Source organism: Callithrix jacchus, chromosome X (genome assembly GCF_049354715.1).
Source record: "Callithrix jacchus isolate 240 chromosome X, calJac240_pri, whole genome shotgun sequence".
Classification (NCBI taxonomy): domain Eukaryota; kingdom Metazoa; phylum Chordata; class Mammalia; order Primates; family Cebidae; genus Callithrix; species Callithrix jacchus.
The window spans coordinates 32,811,303-32,836,629 of NC_133524.1; the positions used below are offsets into that span (position 1 = coordinate 32,811,303).

Consider the following 25,327-nt stretch of genomic DNA (forward strand, 5'->3'; position numbering starts at 1 on the left):
ATAAATAGATTTGTTTTATAAACCTACAGGCTATCTATAAGACTGTCCTTATGACAGTACCACACAGTCTTCATCACTGCAGTTTTACATCAAGATTTGAAATGAGATAGTGTCCTAATTTCAAAGTCATCTACTTTTTTTCTTCTTTTTCACAATTGTTTTGGCTATTTCATACATTTGTTTTTCTATATAAATTGTAGGATCAGTTTGTCAATTTGTGACAAAAAGCCAGCTAAGATGTTCATGGAAATTGCCTTAAATCTGCAGAATAATCTGGGGAGAACTGCCACCCTATCAGTATTGAGTTTTCCAATCCATGAACATGGAATATGTCCCCATTTATTTAGATCTTTAATTTCTCTAAGCAATATGTTGCAGTTTTTAGAGTACAAGTTTAGTACTTATATTTTTATATTTATGACAATTTAATCTATTTTATGCTACAAAGAATGAAATTATTTTCTTAGTATCATTTTCAATTTTTATTGCTAGTACACAGGCATGTAATTTATTTTTGTACACTGACTCTCTATCTTGCAAGATTCCTGAACTTATTAGTTCTAGCATCATTTTGTGTATGTCAGGTTTTTCTACATACAGGATTGTGCTATTTGTGAATAAAGAGAATTTCACTTCTTTAATGCTGTGGATGCCTCAGATTCCTATCTTTTTCCTCCCTCTCTCGCTTCCTCTCTTCCTTCCTTCCTCGGTTAGAAACTCCACTACAATGTTGAATATTGAAGTACTAAGCACAGATACCATTGCTTATTCATGATCTTAAGGTGAAAACATTCAGTCACTCACTGATATGGTTTGGCTGTGTCCTCACTCAAATCTCATCTTGAGTTGTAATTCCCATAATCTCCATGTGTCAAGGGAGGGACCTGGTGGGAGGTGATTGGATCATGGGGAAGGTTTCCCCTATGCTGTTCTCATGATAGTGATTGAGTTCTCACAAGAACTGATTGTTTTCTAAGGTGCTCTTTCTTCCTCCTTCACTTCCTTCAGATTCTCTTTCTCCCCTTCCGCTATGATTGTAAGCTTTCTGAGGCCTCCCCACCCATGTGGAACAGTGAGTCAATTAAATTTCTTTTCTTTATAAATTATGCAGTCTTCGATATGTCTTTACAGGAGGGTAAAAACTGACAAGTATACTCACTATTTCAGCAGTAAGAATAATATTAGCTATAAGTTTTTCATGGATGACCTTTATTATGTTATAATCTCTAACTTGCTGAGAAATTGTACCATAACTGGTGTTGGATTTTGCCAGATGCTTTATTTATATCGATTGATAAGATCACTTTTTTTCTTTTACTATTAATATGGTATGGTACATTATTTGTGAATGTCAAATTAACTTTGAGTTACATAAATTCCATGTGGTTGTGGTGTATAAATTTTTAATATATTCTGGATTTAGTTTGCTAATATTTTGTTAAGGAATTTGACATTTATGTTCATTAGATATATTGGTCTGTAAATTTTTGTATTGTGATATCTTTGTATGGTTTAGCGTTAAAGCAAACTGGCCTTGTAGAATAAGTTGGAATTGTCCTCTTTTAATCTTTTCTGCAATGGTTTGTGCAGGATTGATATTCCTTTTTTCTTAGGTACTTGAAACAATTGTCAAGTAAAGCCATCTGGACCTTGGATTTTTTGTTGGAAAATTTAAAATTACTAATTCAATTTCTGTATTTATATTAGGTCTAGTCATATTTCTATTTTTTTCTTGAATCAATTTTGGTAATTCATGTCTAAGAATTTTTTCATTTAATACATTTTGCAGAGATTATTGACAAAGTTTTTCATATTATTATCTTCTAGTCTTTTTAATTTCTGTCGGGTTGTTAGTAATTACCCCTCTTTCTTTTATGGTCTTGGTAATTCTTTTTTTCTTTCTTTCTTTTTTTTTTTTTTGTTCAGTCTACCTAAAGCTTTTCCATGTAAAATTTCTTTTCTTCTCTTTTCTTTTCTTTTTTTTTTTGAGACAAAGTCTCACTCTTGTTGCCCAGGCTGGAGTGCAATGGCAGAATCTCAGTTCACTGCAACCTCCACCTCCCAGGTTCCAGCAATTCTCCTGCCTCAGCCTCCCAAGTAGTTGGGATTACAGGTAAATGTCACCACGCCCAGCTAAATTTTTTGTATTTTTAGTAGAAACGGGATTTCACTATGTTGGCCAGGCTGGTCTTGAACTCCTGACTTCAGCCAATCTGCCCACCTAGGCCTCCCAAAGTGCTGGAATTACAGGCATGAGCCACTGCACCCAGCCTATTTTCTAAGATTAGTGTTTGGTTTCATTGATTTTTCTTTCTTCTCCTTTTTTTTATTGACTTGTGCCCTAATCTCCATTATTTCCTTCCTTCTGCTTTCGTAGAGTTTACATGTTCTTCTTTTTTAGTTTTTATGGTGAAAGTTTGAGTTAATGATTTGAGAACCTTATTCTTTTATAAAATAGGTATTTAAAACTAGAAGTTTCCCTGTAAGCACTGCTTTAGTTACATCCTATAAATCTTAACGTTATGCTTTTATTTTTATTCAGTTCAAAATGTTTTATCATTTCCTATGTGATTTATTTTTTGACGCATGGATTATTTAGAAGTTGTTGAATTTCAAAATACTTTGATATCTCCCAAATTTCCTTCTGTTGTTGAATTCCAATTTAATTCTGATATATTATGAGAACATAATTTTTATGAATTCAAACCTTTTAAGTATATTGAGGTTTGTTTTATGACCTAGCATAAAATCTGTCCCAGAGAAAATTTCATGCACACTATAAAATAATATCTACTTTCATTTGGTGGAGTGTCTGATAAATATTAGTTAGGTCAAGTTTTTTTTTTTTTTTAGGTCAAGTTTGTTAATAGTTTTGCTGAACTCTTCTATATTATTGCTATTTTTTTGTCTAATTGGTCTGCCAGCTAATGAGAGTAGGGTTTGAAGTCTCCAATAATTATTGTTGAATTATCTAGTTTTTGAATTCTGTCAATTTCTGCATCATAAAATTTGGGACTCTCTTATTAATTATATATGTATATAATTTTTATATTCTCTGCTTAATTGACCCCAACTATAATTATAAATGTCCCTGTTTTTCTCTAGTTACATATTTTATCTTAAAGTCTATTTTGTCTGATATTAGTATTACCACTCCATTTTTATATGGAAACAATTTGCATGGTACATCTTTATTCTTTCATACTATAAGGTGTTGGCTCTAACACATTTCTCATTTAAACAAATTGTGGTTAAATATTTTAAATAATCCTTTCTGAAATCTCTGCCTATAATTGGAGTGGTTAGTTCATGCTAATTTACTGTAACTATTGACACCTAGGTTGAATATCCCATATCCAAAATACCTGGGACTGGAAATGTTTCGGATTTTGGATTTCTTCAGATTTTGTAATATTTGCACATACCTAATGAGGTATCTTAGAGATAGGATGCAAGTTTATATACACATACATTTATATTTTATATATACACAACCTGAAGGTAATTTTACAAAGTATTTTAAATAATTTTGTGCAGGAAACAAAGTTTTGGCTGTGTTTTGACTGTGACTCATTATGGGAGGTCAGGCGTGGAATTTTCCACTTGCGGTATTATATAAACCTTTAGAAAGTTTCAGATTTGGGAGAATTTCAAATTTTATGTTTTTTAATGGGAATTCTCAATTGTTAGTTACATTTACATGTGCCATATTACATTTTTCACATCTTTTTCATATCTTTTTTGTTCCTGTTTCTTCTTCACTGCTCTGTCTTGTTAAATAGTTATTTTTAGTGTATGATTTTACATTGTTTTTAACTATTAAAGAGTACATATGCAACTTAATTATCATAATTTACTTAAGTTCAAGCTAATTTAACACTGTAAAATTAAGAAATTTTTGTCTGCCAAGCTCCATTTTTGCTCCTCCTGCTTTTTGCTGTTATTGTCATATTACATCTATATATGTTATGAATATGATAACACAATGTTAAAGTTTTTATGCAATCTTAGGTCTTTTAAAAAAGTTAATAGAAAATATATATCTATATTTGTATAGTCTTTTATGTTTATCTATATATTTATCAGTTCTGTGACTCTTTGTCACCTCATGTGGATTCAAGTTACTCAATATCATTTCTTTTTAGCCTGAATGACTTAATTTAGTTTTCCTTGTAATTCACACCAGCTAGCAAGAAATATTCTCATTCTCAACTTGGTATTATCTTTATTTTACCGGTATTTTTGAAGGATAGTTTTGTTTTATACGGAATTCTTGGTTGGCAATTTTGTGTTCTTTCAGCAGTTTGAATATGTCATTCCAATACCTCTGGCCTGTATTGTTCATGAGAAATTAACTGTCAATCATGTGTTCTTTGTACATGAGTCACTTTTTCTGGTTGTTTTAAAGACTCTTCCATTTGTCTTTCAATAATTTCAATTGAGACTACTTCAATAGTTTGAATCTGATTTTGGGGGTATTGATCTCTTTGTGTTTATTCTATTTGGGGTTTGTCGTGCTTTATCATATTTGTGAAGTATTTGGTCATTGTTTCTTCAAATAATTTTTCTGCCTCTGTAATATTCTTTTTTTTCTGGAACTTTTGTAACATCTACACTGATACACTCAATGTTTTGAGACGAGTCTATAAATTATGTTCACTTTTTTATACTATTTTTTCTCTGATCCTCAGATTGGGTAATTTTTACTTGTTTTCAAATTTACTGATTTGTTTTCTCTGTCATATTATTTGCTGCTCTTGAGCCCCATTTGTGATTTTTAAAATTTTGGCTATTCTGCTTTCCCATTCTAGAATTTTCGTTTGGTTCTTTTTTATAGTGTCTATCTTTTCGCTGAGATTCTCTGTTGGTAGTTATTGTTATCATACTTTCTTTTAATTACTTAAACATGCTTTTCTATAGTTGTTTGAAGGTATTTATAGTATGAGCATTTAAGTCTCTATCTGCTGATATCTGGGCCATCTCAGAGACAACTTTTATTGACTGCTTTTCCTCCATGAGAATGGGTCACAGTTCCCTGCCTCTTTGAATGTATCATAATTTTTATTGAAAATTAGACATTTTAAATAACCTATTAAAATAGCACCAAATTCTGATGTTCCTTCTTATGCCCAGTGTTTTTTAAACACAGATTTTAATAACTTGCCTAGATCAAATCTGTGGAACCTGTTTCCCCAAGGTTTGTGGTTGTTTATATTCTTTCTCTGTCAAACAACAAAAACAAACTTTATGCCTAATTTCCTAGAGGTAAGCATAGCTTAATTTGCATTAGTCAATAGTTGGTCAGCAATTGATCTTAAATACCTCAAGATGGTGAGACTTCCAAATTTTGCTAAAGGTTCTTATGTGTGTTAGAAGGTATATTCAACATACAGGCACATTTAAAGTTTTCATCAAGGAGACACAACGAGTCCTTATTGAGGCCCATTACAGCTGCCTTATTTTGCAGATATGCTAGTTAAATTAAATTTCTGGCCAGTTTGCCAAACAGTTTACTTGTTCCAACAAGGCTGCATCTTTAGGCCAGCTGAGTTGCTATTTCACCTTTTTGTTTGCCACCTAAGACACCACTGTTACCGACAATGCTTCCGGATATAGAGTTTTAAACTTGTGCTTCAAATAAAATCAGTCCCTGTGGTGATGAAGCTGCTGATTTCCATGGCTTTTTCTACCTTAATAGAACTAAGATTCTTGACCATGCTGGGAGTGGGGAGTGGGAGCAATATAGACAAATACACCACATATTCATTTTGTTCATATACAAAGTTTAGTCCTCTTCATAAATAATCACTTAATTTGGCATATGCCATTGGTTGATATCCAGGGTTATAAAATGTGTTGTCCAGTGTGTCCCATTTTATTGATTCTTGGGGAGATTTGTCAAGCTACTCACTTTATCACCCCCAGAAGTCATGTCCCCAGACACTAACTTCTAAGCACCTACTTATGTGCTAGGCATAGAGCTAGCCAATCTATTTACATTATCTTTTTTTTTTTTTTTTTTGAGACAGAGTTTCACTCTTGTTACCTAGGCTGGAATGCAATGACGTGATCTCGGCTCACTGCAACCTCCACCTTCCTGGGTTCAGGCAATTCTCCTGCCTCAGCCTCCTGAATAGCTGGGATTACAGGCATGCACCACCACACCCAGCTAATTCTTTTGTATTTTCAGTAGAGACGGGGTTTCACCATGTTGACCACGATGGTCTCGATCTCTTGACCTCGTGATCCACCCGCCTCGGCCTCCCAAAGTGCTGGGATTACAGGCTTCAGCCACCACGCCCAGCCTATCTTTTACTCTTATAACAACTCTATAAATATGCATTATTATGTTTATTTTTGAATGAGTAAAATGAAGTTCAGATAATTTAAGTAGTTGGCACAAGAGAAAAGAGAAAAAATTAAAAATATAAACACAAAGATAGCATGTTACATACCTCCAAAGGTAATAAACACAATATTACCCAGCATTTAGTTGCCAGGTTTATTTAATGGCCAATCTGAAGTTTAAATACACTGATTTTCTACTGTCTAGTATAAAGGTTAATTACCAAGAAAACACCAAAATACATCAGTAGGAGAAACAAGCTGTTTTTGTCATGGATAGACTCTAATCATTAAAAAAACAATCATTACATTGGTTCATAAAGTTAGATTTAATTCGCACATGTAATTCTAATAGAATCCAGAGTCCCACATGACCCATATTCATTAAAGGGTTACACCAACAGAGAAACCAACCAGCAAAAATAGATCACTGAAAATTAATTATAATTTTAATTTACATTTTGAAATTAATATAGGGAACTCATCTACAAGTTACAGAACATTCTAGACCTTTCATTTCTTCTCTTCCTCACTTTTTTCATACCTATCGAGTTCTTCACAATCTTTCAACCTCCAAAACACTCCACAAACCATATCCACATTCAGAAATTTTTTGTTCTCTTTATTGCATAAACATTACTTTTCTAGATACTTTTCTTTTATACAATCATCATTTTCCCTTATGTATTTTCCAAATTCCACAAAATTTAAAATTTATAGGATGAATGGATAAAGAAATGGTGACATATATATATATATATATACACACACACACACACACTATGGAATATTATTCAGCCATAAAAAGGATGAAATCCTGTCATTTGCAGCAACATGGATAGAAATGGAGATAATAATTTTAAGTAAAATAAACCAGGCACAGAAAGACAAATATTGTGTATTCTCACTTATATGTGGGAATACACAATACAAAACTATGGATCTCATGAAAATAGAGAATACCTTGGTGGTTACCAGAGGTCATAAATAGAAGTGGGGAGGGGGCATAGGGGAAAAAATAATATAAATGTACTTACTACCACTGAACTGTATTCTTAAAAATGGAAAAGGTATATTTACCTTTATTTATATAGAGGTATATTTTACCTCAATAAAAATAAATTTTAAAAATTCAGGCCAATCATAATGGTTTATGCCTGTAATCCCAGCACTTTGGGAGGCTGAGGTGGGCAGATCACTCGACCTCAGGTGTTCGAGACCAGGTGCGCAACATAGTGAAACCCTGTCTCTCTACCAAAAAAAATAGCTGGGTGTAGTAGCCCGTGCCCATGGTCCCAGCTACTCAGGAGACTGAGGTGGGAGTATCACTTGAACCTGGGAGGTCGAGGCTGCAGTAAACTGTGACCACACCACTGCATTCCAGCCTGGGTGGCAGAGCCAGATCCCATCTCAAAAAGAAGTTCATAAAAGCATATCAAATATAGTACTTTCCTTAGACATAAGAGGAAGCACATATCTGCGAACACACAGGGTTGAAGATGTTAAATTGGCAGAGGAAGAATCATAAACGTACTGGGGAACATTCACTTGCTTATTTGTCCTACCCCATCATCATTATTAGCTGCTTTGTTTACATAGCTAGATATGGTCATATGTAACAATAAGGGAAAAGGTACAGATTTGGGTCTAAATCACTGACTTTTAGTTATCAATCCTTCGATAACTTTGGTTAGCCTTGGACATATATCTTAATTTTTTGAGCTGTAATTTGAAAGTTTGTAAAACGCACATAAGAATACTGCCATGCTATGCTTATCATTTCAGAGTCAGGTGAGATGATGGACATATAAAATCTCTATAACTAAGATAATGTGACAATTAAGTGGAAAACATTTGTAAAACTCTTATCAAAGTCCCTTTCATAGAGAAAATACCCAAAATTTAGTGTCATTAATACTAGCTGTTACAACTTCCAAGTTTATAGTTTGGGTACATGAATAGATAGTGATACTACCCACAGTAGATTTTGGGGAGGAATATAACATGATGAGTTTTGGATATGCTGATTTTGAGATGGTTTTGAGACACAGAAGAGGAAATGCTCCATTTGAAGCTAGATATGTAGGTCTGATCTGAAACTATTTATTGGGCCAAATATTAGACTTAGGGTATAAAATGAAATAGGTGACTTTGGTAGACACTGCTTAGCTGCTTACTCCATGATCCATTCCACCACATTTCAAATGTCCATTACAGTGTGGCATCGTCACAAGAATAAATTCTGACCAATGATATATAAGCTAAAGTGTTATGTAGATCTTCCATGAATTCCCTTTAAAAGGTGAGAGGTATCCCTTTTTTCTCCAGTTCCCATATCTTGCAGCCTGAAAAGCAGCTGTGATGGATAGAAATCTGATAGTTATCTTAATCCATGACTGTAAGGACCACACCAAAGAATGGTAGATCTGTGAGATAGAAGGGATCTGGGTCTTCAACATCATAGAGCAATGATACCAACCTTGGATTACCTACTGGCAGATTCCTTCTACATGAAGATGAATACATTTCTACCTTGTTTCAGTTACTATAGTTCTTTTATAATCTCTCTAGATTTTATTCTAATTGATATAGTGAATGCTACATTTGTTGCTATGGATAACAATCAGGGAAACTGTATAGAATGAGAAGAAGGGAGGGTTCAGAACATGTCCCAGAGAAACATCAGGATGTTAGTTGCAGGTAAAGCAAGCACTGTCATCCATATAGTAGGAATTACATAGAGAGGTAAAAATAAAGTCAGATAAAAGTACTGACATGGAAGACAGGACCAAGTGCTAATACGGAAAGTGTTCAGTTGATGGCACATGGCCTACAGATAATAGGACTAACATATGTCCAGTGGATTGAACTGTAAGAAATCATTGGCATTCTTGGCAATAATGGCTTCTGAGCAGTTATTTGGATTAAAAGCAAGAGAGAGAAGGGAGGGAGATGTGATAACAGAGAATGTGTGTTTAAGTAACAGTGATTATGAAGAAGATTAAAATGGGAATAATAATTAGAAAGGGGAAGTAAGAGACATTTGTTAACTTTTTATATTTGTTAAACATTTGTTGCCACAATCTGCACACTCTGATTATGTGGAACAAAATCCCCAAATAAGAATGGAATCTGATGGGGGAACTTCAGTTTTTTAATCTGGAATGAGTGACAGAATTATAAGGCACTATCTAGAATTCTTTCTAGTAGCATTGACATTTTTCACCCAGTGTCTGCAGTAGCAGATTGGACCATGACAACATTCAGATCTATTGTATGGGGACCAGATGTCATGGCACATGCCTGTAATCCCAGGAATTTGGGAGACTAAGATAGTGGATCGCTTGAGTCCAAGAGTTCAAAATTGAATCTAGGGTCTGATTTGGATTATAGTTCTTGGAGCTAAGCCTCTTTTTTTGGGTTCTGCCCATTTTGAAATGGTTTTCTATCTCTTTGTTTAGGAATAGGAACAGGTCTGTATCTTTCTCCTAAAGTCCATTTCGGCTTATTTCAAGAAAATTCTGTTATTACAGCTATGAATCCTGACAGGTACAGTGGAATACATTTGGAAAGGAGTGTTTAAACATATCCATGTTTTAATCTAGGAACTAATAACATTCAACTGATCAGGGATAGCGAGGTAGTAGAAAAAGGGTTAAGATATGCTTGTGTTTATGTGCATTCAGGAGAGAGAATAATTAATTGGGACAAGGTTCCTGTGAAATAAGAGATAAGGCTTTCTGCTGAAAATAAGGATTGTTATATATTCACCATCATAATGGTAAATGAGAAATTGTTAGATTGGCAACTTACACAAATGTAGTACTTTCCATTTTACAAAGGAATTTTAAAGAAAACATGATAATAGACTTATTATACATATCTAAGATATCCATTAATTATATTAAACCAAGGGAAGGAATCAATAAAATGATCAACACATTTTTGTCTTAGGAGTTCGGATTTTCTTTTGCAAATGCAGCTAGGTCACTCACCTGTGGATAGTGCATTCCTTTTTTGGAAGGTTATGGTTTGTGATTCTAACATAAAAAGCACTTTGCAAATAGTGCTTCTAATTATGAAATATGTCACATAGGACAGGCTTTGAGGGTAAACTATTCAAGTTTCTTTGTAACAAAGAAAATAAATGCATAATGCCATTTGGCCTGTTTTTTTTTTTTTTTTTTTTTTTGTATTTTTTTAATGGTACAGTCTTGGTGCAGCTGCTGTTAGGTCAAATGGACAGATAGACTCTAAATACAATAACCTTAAAGGGAGAGTGAATTTATAGGAATACAAGTTAAGGGGTCCAACCGGGGCATGTATTTCTTTGAGTTTTTCATGTTATGGACTCTTTAGCTACCCTTGTATTGACCATTTGCAGTATAGCCAAATAAATGCTGTAGTCATACTTGATGCATATAGACATCCACTCATTCCCGAGGGTGCCCCAAATAAAAAGGGCTCATTTCTGATCAGCAATCTGCAGGATGAAATCTTTGAACTTATTTTCCTGTATGTCATGATAGGTTTTCCCTGATTTATCCCAAATATTTTGTTTGCCAACCCTTCTGATTTGTGATAGTTTATAGCAGTACTCTGTGGCCCCATAAAGATCACCCATATTACTTTGGTTCATTTGTCACTACTAGTGCTCATATGCCGCATTGGCTTCCTGATACCTGAACTCGTTTTCCACAGCAGTGATTAATGGTTAATGTGTACCCAGGGAATTCTGTTTTGTTTACTGGTTAGCAAATTAATGACTTGAGAAAGGTATTGGACAGAGAAGCAGTTAGTTGAATTGAGATTGCTACCATCTCTACATCGAGAACAAAATGGCTTAGTGTCTTTTGCCCTTGTCTTCCTCCTGATGTTCAGACTTACACATTCAAATGTATGTTTTCTGATTACCTTATTTTAAATGTTCCATGAACTCATTAAGACTATTATATCCAAATCTGAGCTCTGTATGTCTGATTTGCTTTCCTTTTTCCATCTGGTTATTCTCCTTTGTATTTCCTATCCTAACTAACAGCATTCCATTCAGCCAGTTCCCCAAGCAAAAAAAAAAACCTGGAAAAGAGATCATCTTGGAATTGTCCCTTCATTCCCCTCATCATCCCATGTAATTAATGACTAAGTTGTTCCACTTTCAGCAAATATTTCTTGAATCTGTCTCATTTTTGTAATTCTATTCTGCTCACTCATTGTCTCTAACTTGAGCTACCCTGCCACCAGTTTCACTCTTTATTTCACTCTGAGCTCAACTATCAAAGGAGCATATGAGGATGCAAATATAAAGCATATAAAAACTTCCCAACATATATAAAAAAAGCTCAACATCACTGGTCATTAGAGAAATGCAAATCAAAACCACAATGAGATACCATCTCATGCCAGTTAGAATGGTGATCATTAAAATATCAGGAGACAACAGATGCTGGAGAGGTTGTGGAGAAATAGGAATGTTTTTACACTGTTGGTGGGAGTGCAAATTAGTTCAACCATTGTGGAAAACAGTGTGGCAATTTCTCAAGGATCTAGTACTAGAAATACCATTTGACCCAGCAATCCCATTACTAGGTATGTACCCAAAGGATTACAAATCATTCTATTATAAAGACACATGCACATGTATGTTTATTGTGGCACTGTTTATAATAGCAAAGACTTGGAATGCCCATCAATGATAGACTGGATAAAGAAAATGTGGCACATATACACCATGGAATACTATGCAGCCATGAAAAAGATGAGTCCATGTCTTTTGCAGGGACATGGATGACTCTGGAAGCCATCATTCTCAGCAAACTAATGCAAGAACAGAAAACCAAACACCACATATTCTCACTATAAGTGGGAGTTGAAAAATGAGATCATATGGACACAAGGAAGGGAACATCACCCACCAGGGCTTATTGGGGAATACGGGGATAGGGTAGGGATAGCATTAGCAGAAATACCTAATGTAAACGATGGGGTGATGAATGCAGCAAACCACCATGGCATGTGTATAACTATGTAACAAACCTGCATGTTTTGCACATGTACTACAGAACTTAAAGTATAATTTTAAAATAACAACAACTTCCCATCATCCTTATATCCTATCTTGGAAAAAAATTGTTTCAGATTTTAAATCTTCCATGACCTGGTCCATATTGACTGTTTCATTTGCCACTGTGTCATTTTTCAGCCTTTATACATATAAAAGGACATCCCTTTATCAAATTTGATTAGGGAAGTGGATAGGTGGTTTTTGGAAAAATATTGTAAAACTGGAGGAATTATATAAATGTGCTTACACATATTCAAACATTTTATTTTCCTTAGAATAAACAAATGGTCACTCATTTATCTCAGCTTTTGGTGTGGGGTCCAAGACTCCATGGAGTAAAAGCCCACAGACTGAAGTTAAGCATATCATTCCTTGCATAAAACAGTTCTACATTTCATAATCTGTGACATTTAGTTTGGTTTCCTTAAAGTACAGTCATATTTGGAGATGCTGGAAATAATCTTAATGCAAAATACCTCCAATTTTTTGGGATTCTATCCGTCATACCCAATCTTAAACAGATATCTTACCTATATCTAATTCAACAGCACTGTTTTATTGTTTGTTTTTGTTTTGTTTTGAGATGGAGTCTTGCTCTGTCACCCAGGCTTGAGTGCAATGGAGCAATCTTGGCTCACTGCAACCTCCACCTCCCAGGTTCAAGCGATTCTCCCACCTTAGTCTCCCAAGTAGCTGGGGCTACAGGTGTGTGCCACCACACCTGGCTAATTTTTGTATTTTTTAGTAGAGATGGAATTTTGCCATGTTTTCCAGGCTGGTCTTGAAATCCTGACCTCAGGTTGTCTACCTGCCCTGGCCTCCCAAAGTGCTGGGATTACAGGCATGAACCTCCGTGCAAGCTCTTTTTTTTTTTTTTTCCGCTAATCACCTTTATTAAGTCTTTCGAAGCATTCAATTAAGTATTCATAGAAACCACAGTTCTCTTATCTTTCCATTTCTATTTCATTAGTTTTTGTGATATTTAATTAAATAGGAAATTTTTAATAACAAGAATAACTTGCATAGACACGGTAGGAACCATAGACTGTTGACTCTTGGAGAATATACTATCAAATTGTGGGAGCCAAAGTACATGGTACAAGAAAGGACACTTGAATATCTTTCAAAAACATCTACAGGTTGGTCGTATTCATAATTAAGTTTGGATTGGGAATTGGGCAGTTTATACGTAGAAAATGAAGAGTGTAGGGTAATTTAATGATGCTTGCTTTTCTAAGAAAGCTTTTTTATATTGAACTGTGTATAGTCCTTCAATGTAGACCATTTTTCTGGCTTCAGTGATTTTGCTCCTGTCACTTTTTCTCTCTGGCATGTCCATTTATTCTTCATTTGCTCCCTCTCATCCTTTAAGGCCCATCCCAGAGATCATGTTTCCTACAAACTCTCCCCATCTCCTACTTTCCCAGGCACATGAAAGTTCATGGAAGGCGACGAATAAAGTGCATTCACTTGTATATATCCACACAGTGGTATCGTTAGTATCAGCCAATGCAACAACGTATTTGGTGCCAGCTAGTCAGTTTCATTAGAACTAGCCAAGTTGAAAAAATAGAATATGACATAAAACAATTAACTATGAAGCTGATTTTTCATAGCCTTTTGATGAAGAATTATGAATGTCCTTGAAAGCTTTTCAAGAGTCATCAGAGAACAGATGGGAAGAGACCAGCTTTTCCATAGACACCTGTGAATAATAATATCTGTATGATTCTCTCTGATCAATCTAAAAATAGTTCTTTGGTGATATGTATTGCATCTAGAACATCTCGTGGCTCTATGTAGAATGAGGCCAAATTCAGTTTCAGGGCTAATTCCTACTTAGTTCACTTAAAATTTATTAGAATATGGTAAAACTTGAGTTAAAAAAATGTACAAGTTGTTTAAATCAAAAAGCTGCTTTTTGCTATAAGTAGCTAAAGAAATTGAAGTCGCTTGTATCTTAAATGTATTAAATCCTGAAGAACACCTAAAACATTATTAACCAAATTCTTTCCATTTTTTTAAGACTAGAAAGAATCAAGGTCAATTTCTAGAATTGCAAAGGTACCCATGGATATGTGATAACATGATAAAAACATAAAAATTTGTCTGGCCCTTTAGATCTATTTTTAACCTATATAATAATTTCAGCTGTAAAGATGTAAATCTTCAGTTTAATCTGAATGTGAATAAAATTCTTACCATTTAAATTATGAAAGTACTTACTGGCCATCTACGATATATCAGGATTTCTGTTAAGTACTGTGCGTTATAGAGATAACCATAAGAAAGTTCTCTGCTCTCATGAAACTTTTAATCTTGCTGGGGAAAAGCATATATCAATAGGAATGATACATGAGAGATACATAAAATATTACGTGAGTATTATAAAAAAGGGGGGCAAGAAAACCTTAAGAGAATAAACTGCTTATGTATGAGAAGAGCAGGTCACATTCACTGAGGTAATAGCACTTAAGATGAGTCTTGAGGGATGTGTAAGATTTTGAGAAAAAAAATAAGGGGAAAGGGAATTCAACCAAAGAAAGATGAAGCACAGAAAAGTTCAGGTCATTCAAAGCTTCAGACCTAAATGGAAATAGTGGAAATGATAGAAAACATAGCTGGGAAAAGAAGTCAGAACAGATTCTATATCCAATTCTTTTGCTACTACGTGTGGCCATCAAAGGTAAGTGGAAGGTTGGTGGGAAGAAGCTATAAGTATAAACCAGAGAATCCTAAAGGACAAAACTGAGATAAATAATGCAAAATATGATCTAGAGTAAGGACTCTGGAGTCAGTCTGTGGAACTGAATCCTGGTTCAAATACCTGCTCGCTGACCAATCTTAGGCAAAGAGTTTTATCAATCTGTGCCCTCATTGCCTTCTTGTAAAATTAAAAGGAGAATAGCAACTATTTCATAGAGTTGTTACAAGTATTGAGCTACGTAAAATACTTGGAACAGTGCCTGACAATATTGTCACCACCATCACCGCCACCACCACCCTAACCATCATAATCTTACAAAGGTCTGTATGAGGTATACAGATTCAAATATCTATGAAAATACAATTAGTATAAATGAACAAAGTGGGACAGCTGTTGCAAACTGAGAACAAAGCTTGCTTACCCAAGGCAATGCTTCTCAAACTTTAATGTGTATGTGAATCACTTGGAAATCTTATTAAAATGTTGACTGTCATTTATCTTATTTTTCACCTGTGCAATAAATAACTTCTGTTTCCTTCTAACTTCTGCTTGGGTTGAACTGAGACTATGCCATTGATTAGAAATAGTTTCAATGACAAAAGCCCTCCTATAATTGTGAGGTTAACATACTCTTTATAAAATATTATTTTATTTATTTTTACTTGATTTGCTACTGGATCCTTGGAAATAGCTATGAGTATATTGGTAGAACCAGCACTTATATTTCAATACCTTTTTACATTTCATAAAATTTAAATGATATAAAAATCCTGAGGAAGTATGACACAAAAGTGATCTCAGTGGAAATTTAAATATGTTAACATTTATTTTAAAATGTAGCGTGAAATAGACAACTTTAAAAGCTGAGTTAAAAAAAAAACTCAAGGAAGCTGATCTTGACTTTTTAAAGCACAAAGTGCAATATTTAATGTAGGTCAACGTGTTTAAATGGGAAAATTTTTTTCTAATCACAGCCAAATTCTTAGCTGTAATTAACCTAAAATTTGTATAATAATTCACAACAGAGTCAGTGTATACTACTTTCTAATAAACTTAGAAAGATCTAAACATTTTAGAGCTTATTTGGTGAAACTGGAACATTGCTACATCTTTATTACAAATTATAATGTGTCTTTAGAGCCCAATAACAGATAAAAAGATTTTGAAAATTCAAGTGAATGAGAGTTATCAGAGAGAATATTAATATGCACTATTCAAATACTATATGAGCAAGACATTTTAAAATAGGAAACAATACTTTATATATTTTAAGTATATATTTTATACTTTATATATTATATAAAAATAATCTTCCAATAAGTTTAATCCTTTTTATGAGTTATATATGTGTGTGTGTGTGTGTATGCATATATATATATATATATATATATATATATATATATATATATATATATTATGGTATCCAATTTTTTAAAATTTTCTTATTTCTTACCATCTTTAGATTAGATTGAGCCTAGTTCAGAAGTAACATTATACAGGTTTATACTTGTTCATTGTATAAGCACATCAGTTATTTAGATAATGGATGACTAGTTTGATTAATAGAAGAATTTCAATCTGGGATAAAGTAGTTTAACTACAAACTTTAGTTCTTCCTTTTATCTATCTATAATCAAAAAGATTTTCAAAACCAAGATTTAATAAAAATGATTTTCGAGAGGCTATTATCCTTTAACTTTGGCACAGGGTGTGTGTGTGTGTGTGTGTGTGTGTGTGTGTGTGTGTGTGTGTGTGTGTTTAGGTCAACTAATGTGTTTCTTTTGTACAAAATGTGAATTGTATCTACTTTCTGAATAATGTAACATGAATAAAGAGGGAAAGAGGAGGTGGGCAAAGACAAATGCCATAATTCCAAAATCTTCTTTTTAATACATCTTAACAAAAGATATTCACCAATGAGTTGTTCTAGCTTCCTGAATATTAAAATCCATGTATTATGTTGATGATAGGTGGGATGCAAGAGCTTGGCAATAGAACGACGTCTTCATTGTTCACAACAATTATATAACTTGGTAAATAAAGGCCAAGTCTTCCCTTATGAAATAAGACACATTGACATCAACAACTGGAAGCATAATGCAAAATCCCATTTATAAACTATGTATGCTTTCCAACTGCAGCAGCACACCTTGGTTTTCTGTGCCTTCAATACATTCCAAGGGAAATTTAATGATGATTACATTTGACAGTAACCTTTTTGGGGTTTTGTTTTCCCCATTAAACTTGAACATTTTTGGCTCAAGCTCCCCTTCAATAATATATTCCCAAATGTGGTGAAACTACAGGTAAATATCACTATCTCTTTTTTTTAGCTTCACAGCCATATTCATAGCTGTTTTTAAAACTAAGCAAAGATCTGTCTTTCCTACAAAACAATCATTTAGAATTGCTTTTTAAAATCTTGAAAAATAACTGAGATTCAACTTGTTGAAGTTAAAATATATCGACGACGTTCACTTTAAGCAATCATGTGAGATTTTTAAAACAAACTTGAAGTTTCAAATAGCAGAAAAGCACTAACTAGCAACAAGTGTATATTTTAGTATCTGAAAATAAAATAAAATAAAAATTACTGCTGCTGATTAATGATTGATGGGTTCCTTAATGTTAGTGTCTTTCACTCTGCTTATAATCTCTCAGGAAATATTTGTTTAAGGACAGCTTAAAAAACTCTGCTAAAATGTTATAGTTTCTATTTGATTTGTCATCCTACCTCTTTTTTCTTTCTGACAGCTGTTTGCAGACCTCCTGCCACCGTAGATTTAGGCTTCCCAATTTTTCCTGTAAAATACTGGCATCTATTTTTGAGGACTGCTGAATTATTTCTTCCCCAGTTGCATTCAATGTTCTGACAACAGTTTGCCTCTGCCCGATGCCATCCTGGAGTTCCTGTAAGATACCAAAAAGGCAAAACAAAAATGAAGCCCCGTGTATTTTTATTTGAGGAAAGATTAAAAAATGTGCTACAACATGCAGTTGTACAGGGAGGGAAAGAAATATATAAGCTCCATGTGAAAATTTCTCTATGAAACTGACATGCCCATATCCAAAGGATACAAGACAGACAGACACCTTTTATGTGTCAGGAAAAAAGCACCCTCTCGGTTAGCTCCAGTTTTCATTTTTGTAAGCTTGTCAGCTAGAGGATGTTATAATGTCCTACAAATCAATAAGTTGGAAAACTTCTCAAGAGTAAATTCAATTTCTTGTCCCCACAAGGATGTTCCATGTTTAATAGTCTATGAAATGTTGTAAAATTTAAACATGAACAAAGTATTTGGGTTTCCTAGTGATTGTGGATATGAGAGGTGAAAAAGAACAAACATAGTTTAAGCAGAGTATTTTAAAAACCCTCTAGAGATATTTAAATAAAAATAATTGCTCTATTAGAAGGAAATTTATATCAAATTCTATCTGTATCAATATATTTTACATTATAAGCCACATAAAACTGAGAATTAATTGCTTTCAGGAGTATCCCATCAAGATATCCCTAAGGTACAGTAATAAATTTTAAAATAATCTATAGTTACCAGAACATTTTTATGATTGTGAAGCTTAAATATTATTTACTTTTTATCCTGAATGAAATTTTAAAACTATCAGAAAAATAGTTCCATTGAAAAGGAGAACATAAAACAAAAAGGCTTTTTACCATTAAATAAAAATGGCAATTATGCCCTGTTTAACTTAAAAAAAAAGATAATCTAGGTTGGGCACTGTGGCTCACATCGGTAATCTTAACACTTTGGGAGGCTGAGGTAGGTGGATCATGAGGTCAGGAGTTCGAGACCAGCCTGACCAACATGGTAAAACCCCATTTCTACTAAAAAATTCAAAAATTAGTCTGGCATGGACGTGGGTGCCTGTAATCCCAGCTACTCAGGAGGCTGAGGCAGGAGAATCACTTGAACCTGGGAGGCGGAGGTTGCAGTCAAACGAGATTGAGCCATTGCACTCCAGCCTGGGAAACAAAGTGAGATTCTGTCTCAAAAAAAAAAAGATAATCTAGAATTTGTAAGGCAACTAAAATAGCACATTAACTAAATATAAACCTTAGAAAACGAAATAATATCTGAGAACTTGAGAACCTACCATATTTAAATCTAAAGGACTCAAAACCTTATGATACTGACAGAACACTGTCAATATGTAGAACACTCTCCTAATAGATGTGATTCAAATTCTCTTATATTTTTATATTCTCCTACTCCTTGACACAATACCAAGCTTATAGTAGACCCCAGTACATGTTGCTAAATGAAGAAATGAATGCATGTTTTCTGAGACTGAGGTAAATCTGCCTTAGACTCGCATTTCACAAACAGTTCTTGGCTTATTTTTGTTTTTACTACATTCAAGCAAAATTATTTTTGAATAATAGAAATTTTGGTATCTTACTTTTAGCAACTAAAATAGTCTGTAAATCAGCAAAAGTGATAACAAGGTCATTATTCCAGCGACACAGTACCTCACAATGAATATAAAACTATGCATAGTTACTGAACTATCCACGTGCTGTCCTGGCCATACTCTCTTGAATGCCCATGAGATGTGCTCTAGTAAACATGTGATATTGCCTTGTAACTAGTTGGCTTTGCTCCATTGCTTACATCTCACTCTTTACCACCTGTTCAGATCAGTGTTGCATGTGACAGTCACTGCTTAGTAATAGAGACACCAGTCATAACAAACTGTGTCTATATATTAGGTTGGTGCAAAAGTAATCATGTTTTTTGCCATTACTTTTATATCATAAATTCTTTGAGGTCAGATATTGTGTCTTTTTCATAATTGTTTCCTATTGTTTACTACCATGTTTGCTGCATGGAAGGTTTCAATAAGTGTTTGCTGAGTAATGTATGAATTTACGAATAAGAGAAGTGGGAAAGAAATGGAGGGAGAAAGAAATGGTTGGAGGAAGAAAAGAAGGGAGGAAAGGAGAGAGGACAAGAAAGGAAAGGAGGAAGTTCAGGCTCATCATCACCATGGTGTCATTAGTATTAATACTTATTACTTATCATCCTAAAGATTCAAATAAATAAGCATAATTTTCTAGGTTTTAGGCAGTATAAAATCTAGCTGAAAAGATAAGACACAGTTGTAAGTGATAATTTGTTATACTACATACAGCAGGATAAAAAAGCAAGGTGATCAATAAATGGTAGGTCAGAAGAGGGATGATGTCAGCAAAAAGGATGAGCAGAAGCGATTTCTGGGTGAATTTGGAATTTAAAGAATGGTAGTACTTAGGCATATGGAGAGTTAGGAGCAGGGAGAGTGTGGGAGAAGTTAAGACCTGTGATGTGTAATCTCCATGATCTGACAAGGAGCATAAAATTGGGCTCTATGACACTGTGTAAGAGGAGGAGTTAAGAAAAGAGTACAGCCCTTGCTTTATTTTGGGGCCTGGGCAGAGAACTTGAGGCAACATAAACTATTCGGGCAACGTGAACTATTACATAAGAATCACCATTGTTTGCTAAACTGAATCATGCAAGCATCAGTGACTACTGAATTGGGGAAAAAAATTGCCTAAAACATAGATGTCCAGAAGGTAGAGGGTAAAGATCAAGGCTCCTATTTTTTCCTTCAATAGAGTCCAATACTTACAACTATTACTTCATCCTCTAAAAAAATGCATGGGCCCACATCAGAATCAGATGTGTACCATAGTGGTACTTCTTAGATTTTAATGTGCATAAGAATTTCCTGGGGATCTTGTTTAACTGCAAGTGCTGCTTCAGTAGGTCTGTGGAGGCACCAAAATTCTTTATTTCTTACAAACTTCAAAAGGATGCCAATACTGCTGGTCCAGGAATACCATTTTGAGTTGTCAGGTAATGGACCTTTTGAGTCTTTGTTAAGTAATCAAGATATTCTTATTGCTGCTTATAATGCTATAAACTAAAGCTGCTGCAGCATTTTTATCTTAGCCTCTTTGCTTTGTAGTTTTGATCTTGGCCCTTTTGCTTCACGGCTGATGGCTACAGTGACTTTTACAACCTAATTGTAGAATCAACAATGGTTTTATTATTTTGGTTGCCCAAATAAGAGACAGAATTGAATAGCTAAGAGTGAACCAATAATTTAAGATTGTTAGATCTCAATCTCATTTATATAGAATCTCTAATCAGGGCTTTCACGTTTCTTAATTTTGTGAAAGTAGAGCTCATTAAATCGTCTACTGTATTTGTATGAGAAGGTTTTGCAACCAGGAGAAATATTTCCAGTGCATGGCCTGCTCAAGGAGAGTTCTCAGTGATAAAGCATAAGGGAGAAAAATACGGGATCAAAACAGAAAGTAATAATTTGTACATGGTGTTTTCTGAGCTGGAAAAGATAACATTGCATTTACAAAATTAAATGTAAAATCTCAATCAACTTTTTTCACCCAGTGAATGACATTAATTAATTTTAATTCTATAGCTTCTAAATATTTTAAGTACTGAATTATTCATTGCCAATAAAATTTCCAAACTTTGATATCATATTAATGTACTGTTGTCATAGGCATTCTTATCTATTTCTCTGGCAATTAACATCTAGTCTTAGTTCTGGACAAAAAGAAAATCATAATTAAGTCTGTTGGATTATTTATCATAGTTAGAAAGCTTATTGTGTTTTGATTCCAATATTAAAGCATTCATTCTTAATAAGAAGTGCATATCTAATTCCCATGGGGAGATTTTCAAAATATAAGAGCCCAGAATTCCACTCTAAGACTAGTGAATCAAAAATTCTGGAGACAAAGGTATATGAAACAGACAGAGTAAAAAGAAAGGGTAGGTTAGAAACATGTGCAGAGGACAAGGAAGCAGAGGGGACATGTAGAATTATTGTATCATTTTCAACTCTTCTTCTGCTTTTTAAGTCAAAAGGTATTCCTAAATTATAGAAAATAGCACTGTAATATATGTAAGTCCTTCAAGTCTGCTCAAATTTGGGGGAAGGAAAGAGGAAATACAGGCAAAGAAAGAATTGCTACAATTTTATTTTTATACAGTGAAGGATATAAGAAAAAGAAACCACTAACTTTTATATAAAAACATTGCATACATTTTTTTGTGGCACATATACACCATAGAATATTATGCAGCAATCAGAAATGATGAGTCTGTGTCATTTGTAGGGACATGGATGAATCTGGAGAACATCATTCTCAGCAAACTGACACAAGGACAGAAAATGAAACACCGCATATTCTCACTCATAGGCGGGTGATGAAAAATGAGAACACATGGACACAGGGAGGGGAGTACTAAACACTGGGGTCTATTGGGGGGAAAAGGGGAGGGCCAGTGGGAGGGGGAGGTGGGGAGGGATAGCCTGGGGAGAAATGCCAAATGTGGGTGAATGGGAAAAAGGAAGCAAAACACACTGCCATGTGTGTACCTATGCAACTGTCTTGCATGTTCTGCTCATGTATCCCAAAACCTAAAATGCAATAAAAAATTAAAAAAAAATTGCACACATTTTTTTTAAAAAGTCTATTCGTAAAACTTTCCAAAACTGTATGAAAATACAATAGATGAAAAATAAAAATGTGACAAATGAAGAAAAAGTATAGGCTAAGAAGCAGTTATAAGAAACTGTACTATGACAAATTGGATGAATTACATAGGAAATTTAAAAAATCAGCAAAAAATCACAAACTAGGAAGCAACACAGAAAAAAAAGAGATAAAATGCAATTGATAGAAAATATAAAGACAGGGAAATAGAGGGAAGAGAAAGGAGCCTTCACTGAACAAGCAGATGTGTCAAGAATCCAATAATGAGATTTACTTGTAATTTTGTTAACGGATTATTTTGAGGCAGGTTAATCATCAACTGAGTTTACTGACTGGTCAAGAGAAAATATGTAATAAAATGAAACTTGGGGAGAGTTGAGAAACTGAGAATTTCACAGTGCAATTTCATACAAATATGGTGCTTTCTCTTCTTTTTTTATCCTAAGATCATTCTCATTGTTTCTCTTTGTCAGTGCCCAGAATTCAGGAGTTTGAAATCCAGTTTCTGATGCTTTCCTCAAAGATAAATAAAGCAATTTTACCGGTCATGTTAATTATTAGACAAAATAGTCAATGGTATTTTCAAAGACTTTAATATGCTTCAATAATATCTTGCAATTTTTATCTGATGATGGATTTTTGTAAGGAAGCAACATAAATGGACAAATCCTCAAGGCGTATGCTAAGCATAGCAACATAACACATTCAACTTAGCCTGTCCATAGACTAAGAAACTCTATCTTGCTGGAAGATCTGATAACCTTATGGGAGCATCTCAGTATAGTCAGAAGAATTGAAAGATGGCTAAAGTTGGGAAATCTTTAAAGTTAGGAAAATGGAGAGAGGGGTAAAATAGTATAAAAAAAGAGTGGAAAAATAGTATAGAAAAGAAACTAGGAAGGATAAGAAATCAGTGAAAAATGGGTGAAATAAGTAGCCCTTTTTGAGTAAAGAAAGAATGAAAGTTATAAGAGGTAAGAATCAAGGTCAAGGAGAGTTCAGAATGAGGAGAACAAGAATCAAGTCCACATATGGACTACAAGATAATATCCAAACATGTTAGTACAACAAGGAGCATGGAAAGGGCCATCCTTTTCCATCTTCTCCCCGCTGCCTTCTCAGCTGCCTCTCCTGCCACTTCTCCTCCTCACTTTCAAGCTTAGCTCCCATTCCCAGTAAAACTGGGTAACTTTCTAATTCCTTGACAATACTGCTAAGTTGTGTAGGACAAATTCGTTACTCATCTTTAATAGTCAGCATAAAAGTTCTCCCTTTCTAGAAGCCTTTTAAGAGGCCACGGGGAACTAAGTGCCCCTCCTCTGCGCAGGTATTTATAGAATATTTCTATTTGTGTCATTCTTATATGTATTAGACGTTACAGCTGAATATTAAGTAAGACCAAATGAAGGCTTTTTTCTTTAGAACAGAAAATACATTTCTAAATTTGAACTGCACTACAGATTCAACTTTTAGCTAAGGATCTCCAGATCTTTAATAGCAATTTGCAAGTAACTCTGTCAAATAAAAAGGCCCAGTCTTGTACCTACTCACAACAGCAAAGACATGGAACCCACCTAGTTGTGAAACAATGGTAGATTGGATAAAGAAAATGTGGTACATATAAACCATGAAATACTACATAGTCATAAAAAGAATAAAATCATGTACTTTGCAGCAGCATGGATACAGTTGAAGGTATAATTCTAAGCAAATTAATGCAGGAACAGGAAAACAGCTACTATATGTTCTCGCTTGTAAGTGGGAGCTAAACATAGAACACACGTAGACATAAATATAGGAACAACTGATACTGTGGACTAGTAGAGGTGGGAAGGGAGGATGTGCAGCAGTTGAAACACTACCCATAAGGTTCTATGCCCACTACTTGGGGGATGAGTTTTGTATCCCAAACCTCAGTATCATGCACCATTCCCCTCTGACAAGCCTGTACATGTATCCCCTGTATATAAAATAAAATGTGATTGTTATAAAAAGGATTAGTCTTTACAACAAACAATCAGAAATAAAATATACCTTTTTAGCCTCTTCTTTCTCCTGGTATCATTTTTTTAATTTCAGTAAACATTTGTTGTACTTTACTAATAAAAATGCTGAAACCATATAAATGTTTGTGTGTGTTTGTTATAGGAACTAGAGTTAAGAGCAGGTCTTGTTAGATTTCATTTAATACCCTCTTTTTCCTGTGACGTATAATAGTAGATATGCTCTTGGAACAATTTCCCATCTGCTCCTGATAATGGTTGCTATAAAAGAATAATGAGAATTCCTTCTAAAACTAGAAATAGACTGTTTCTTTTCCAGAGCAAACATCCTGCAAATGAACTGAAGGAAAATTATGTACAGTAGCAATTTATTTTAATGGACATTTACCTAACATCAGATTACAATGAAATTTTCTTTTGATGTATTTATCTTATTCACAACACATTATGATGAATATATATATATATATATATATATATATATATATATATCCATCATTATCACTGTTATTCATGTGTGTATACCAAATGAATTCATCATAAAGTGCTTTAAGTACTACATGTTTTGTAAGAGTATCTTGGGCTCTTTTTCTTTGTCTTCCAAGAAATAATGCCCTGGGCCAAAAAAAAAATCATATATTCCTGAATTTTAAGCATAGATTCAATGCAGCATTACC

General features: G+C 34.1%; 1 protein-coding gene across 20 annotated transcripts in view; it reads right to left on the reverse strand.

The window, feature by feature from the left end:
• DMD (dystrophin) overlaps positions 1 to 25,327 on the reverse strand; it is a 2,312,475-nt gene that overhangs the window by 854,087 nt on the left and 1,433,061 nt on the right. For all 20 annotated transcript variants that reach the window (XM_054251383.2, XM_035288503.3, XM_054251382.2 and 17 more), the window contains one exon: positions 17,848 to 18,023. In XM_054251383.2, coding sequence (XP_054107358.2) covers positions 17,848 to 18,023 — 176 coding nt within the window. The remainder of the gene's footprint in view (positions 1 to 17,847; positions 18,024 to 25,327) is intronic.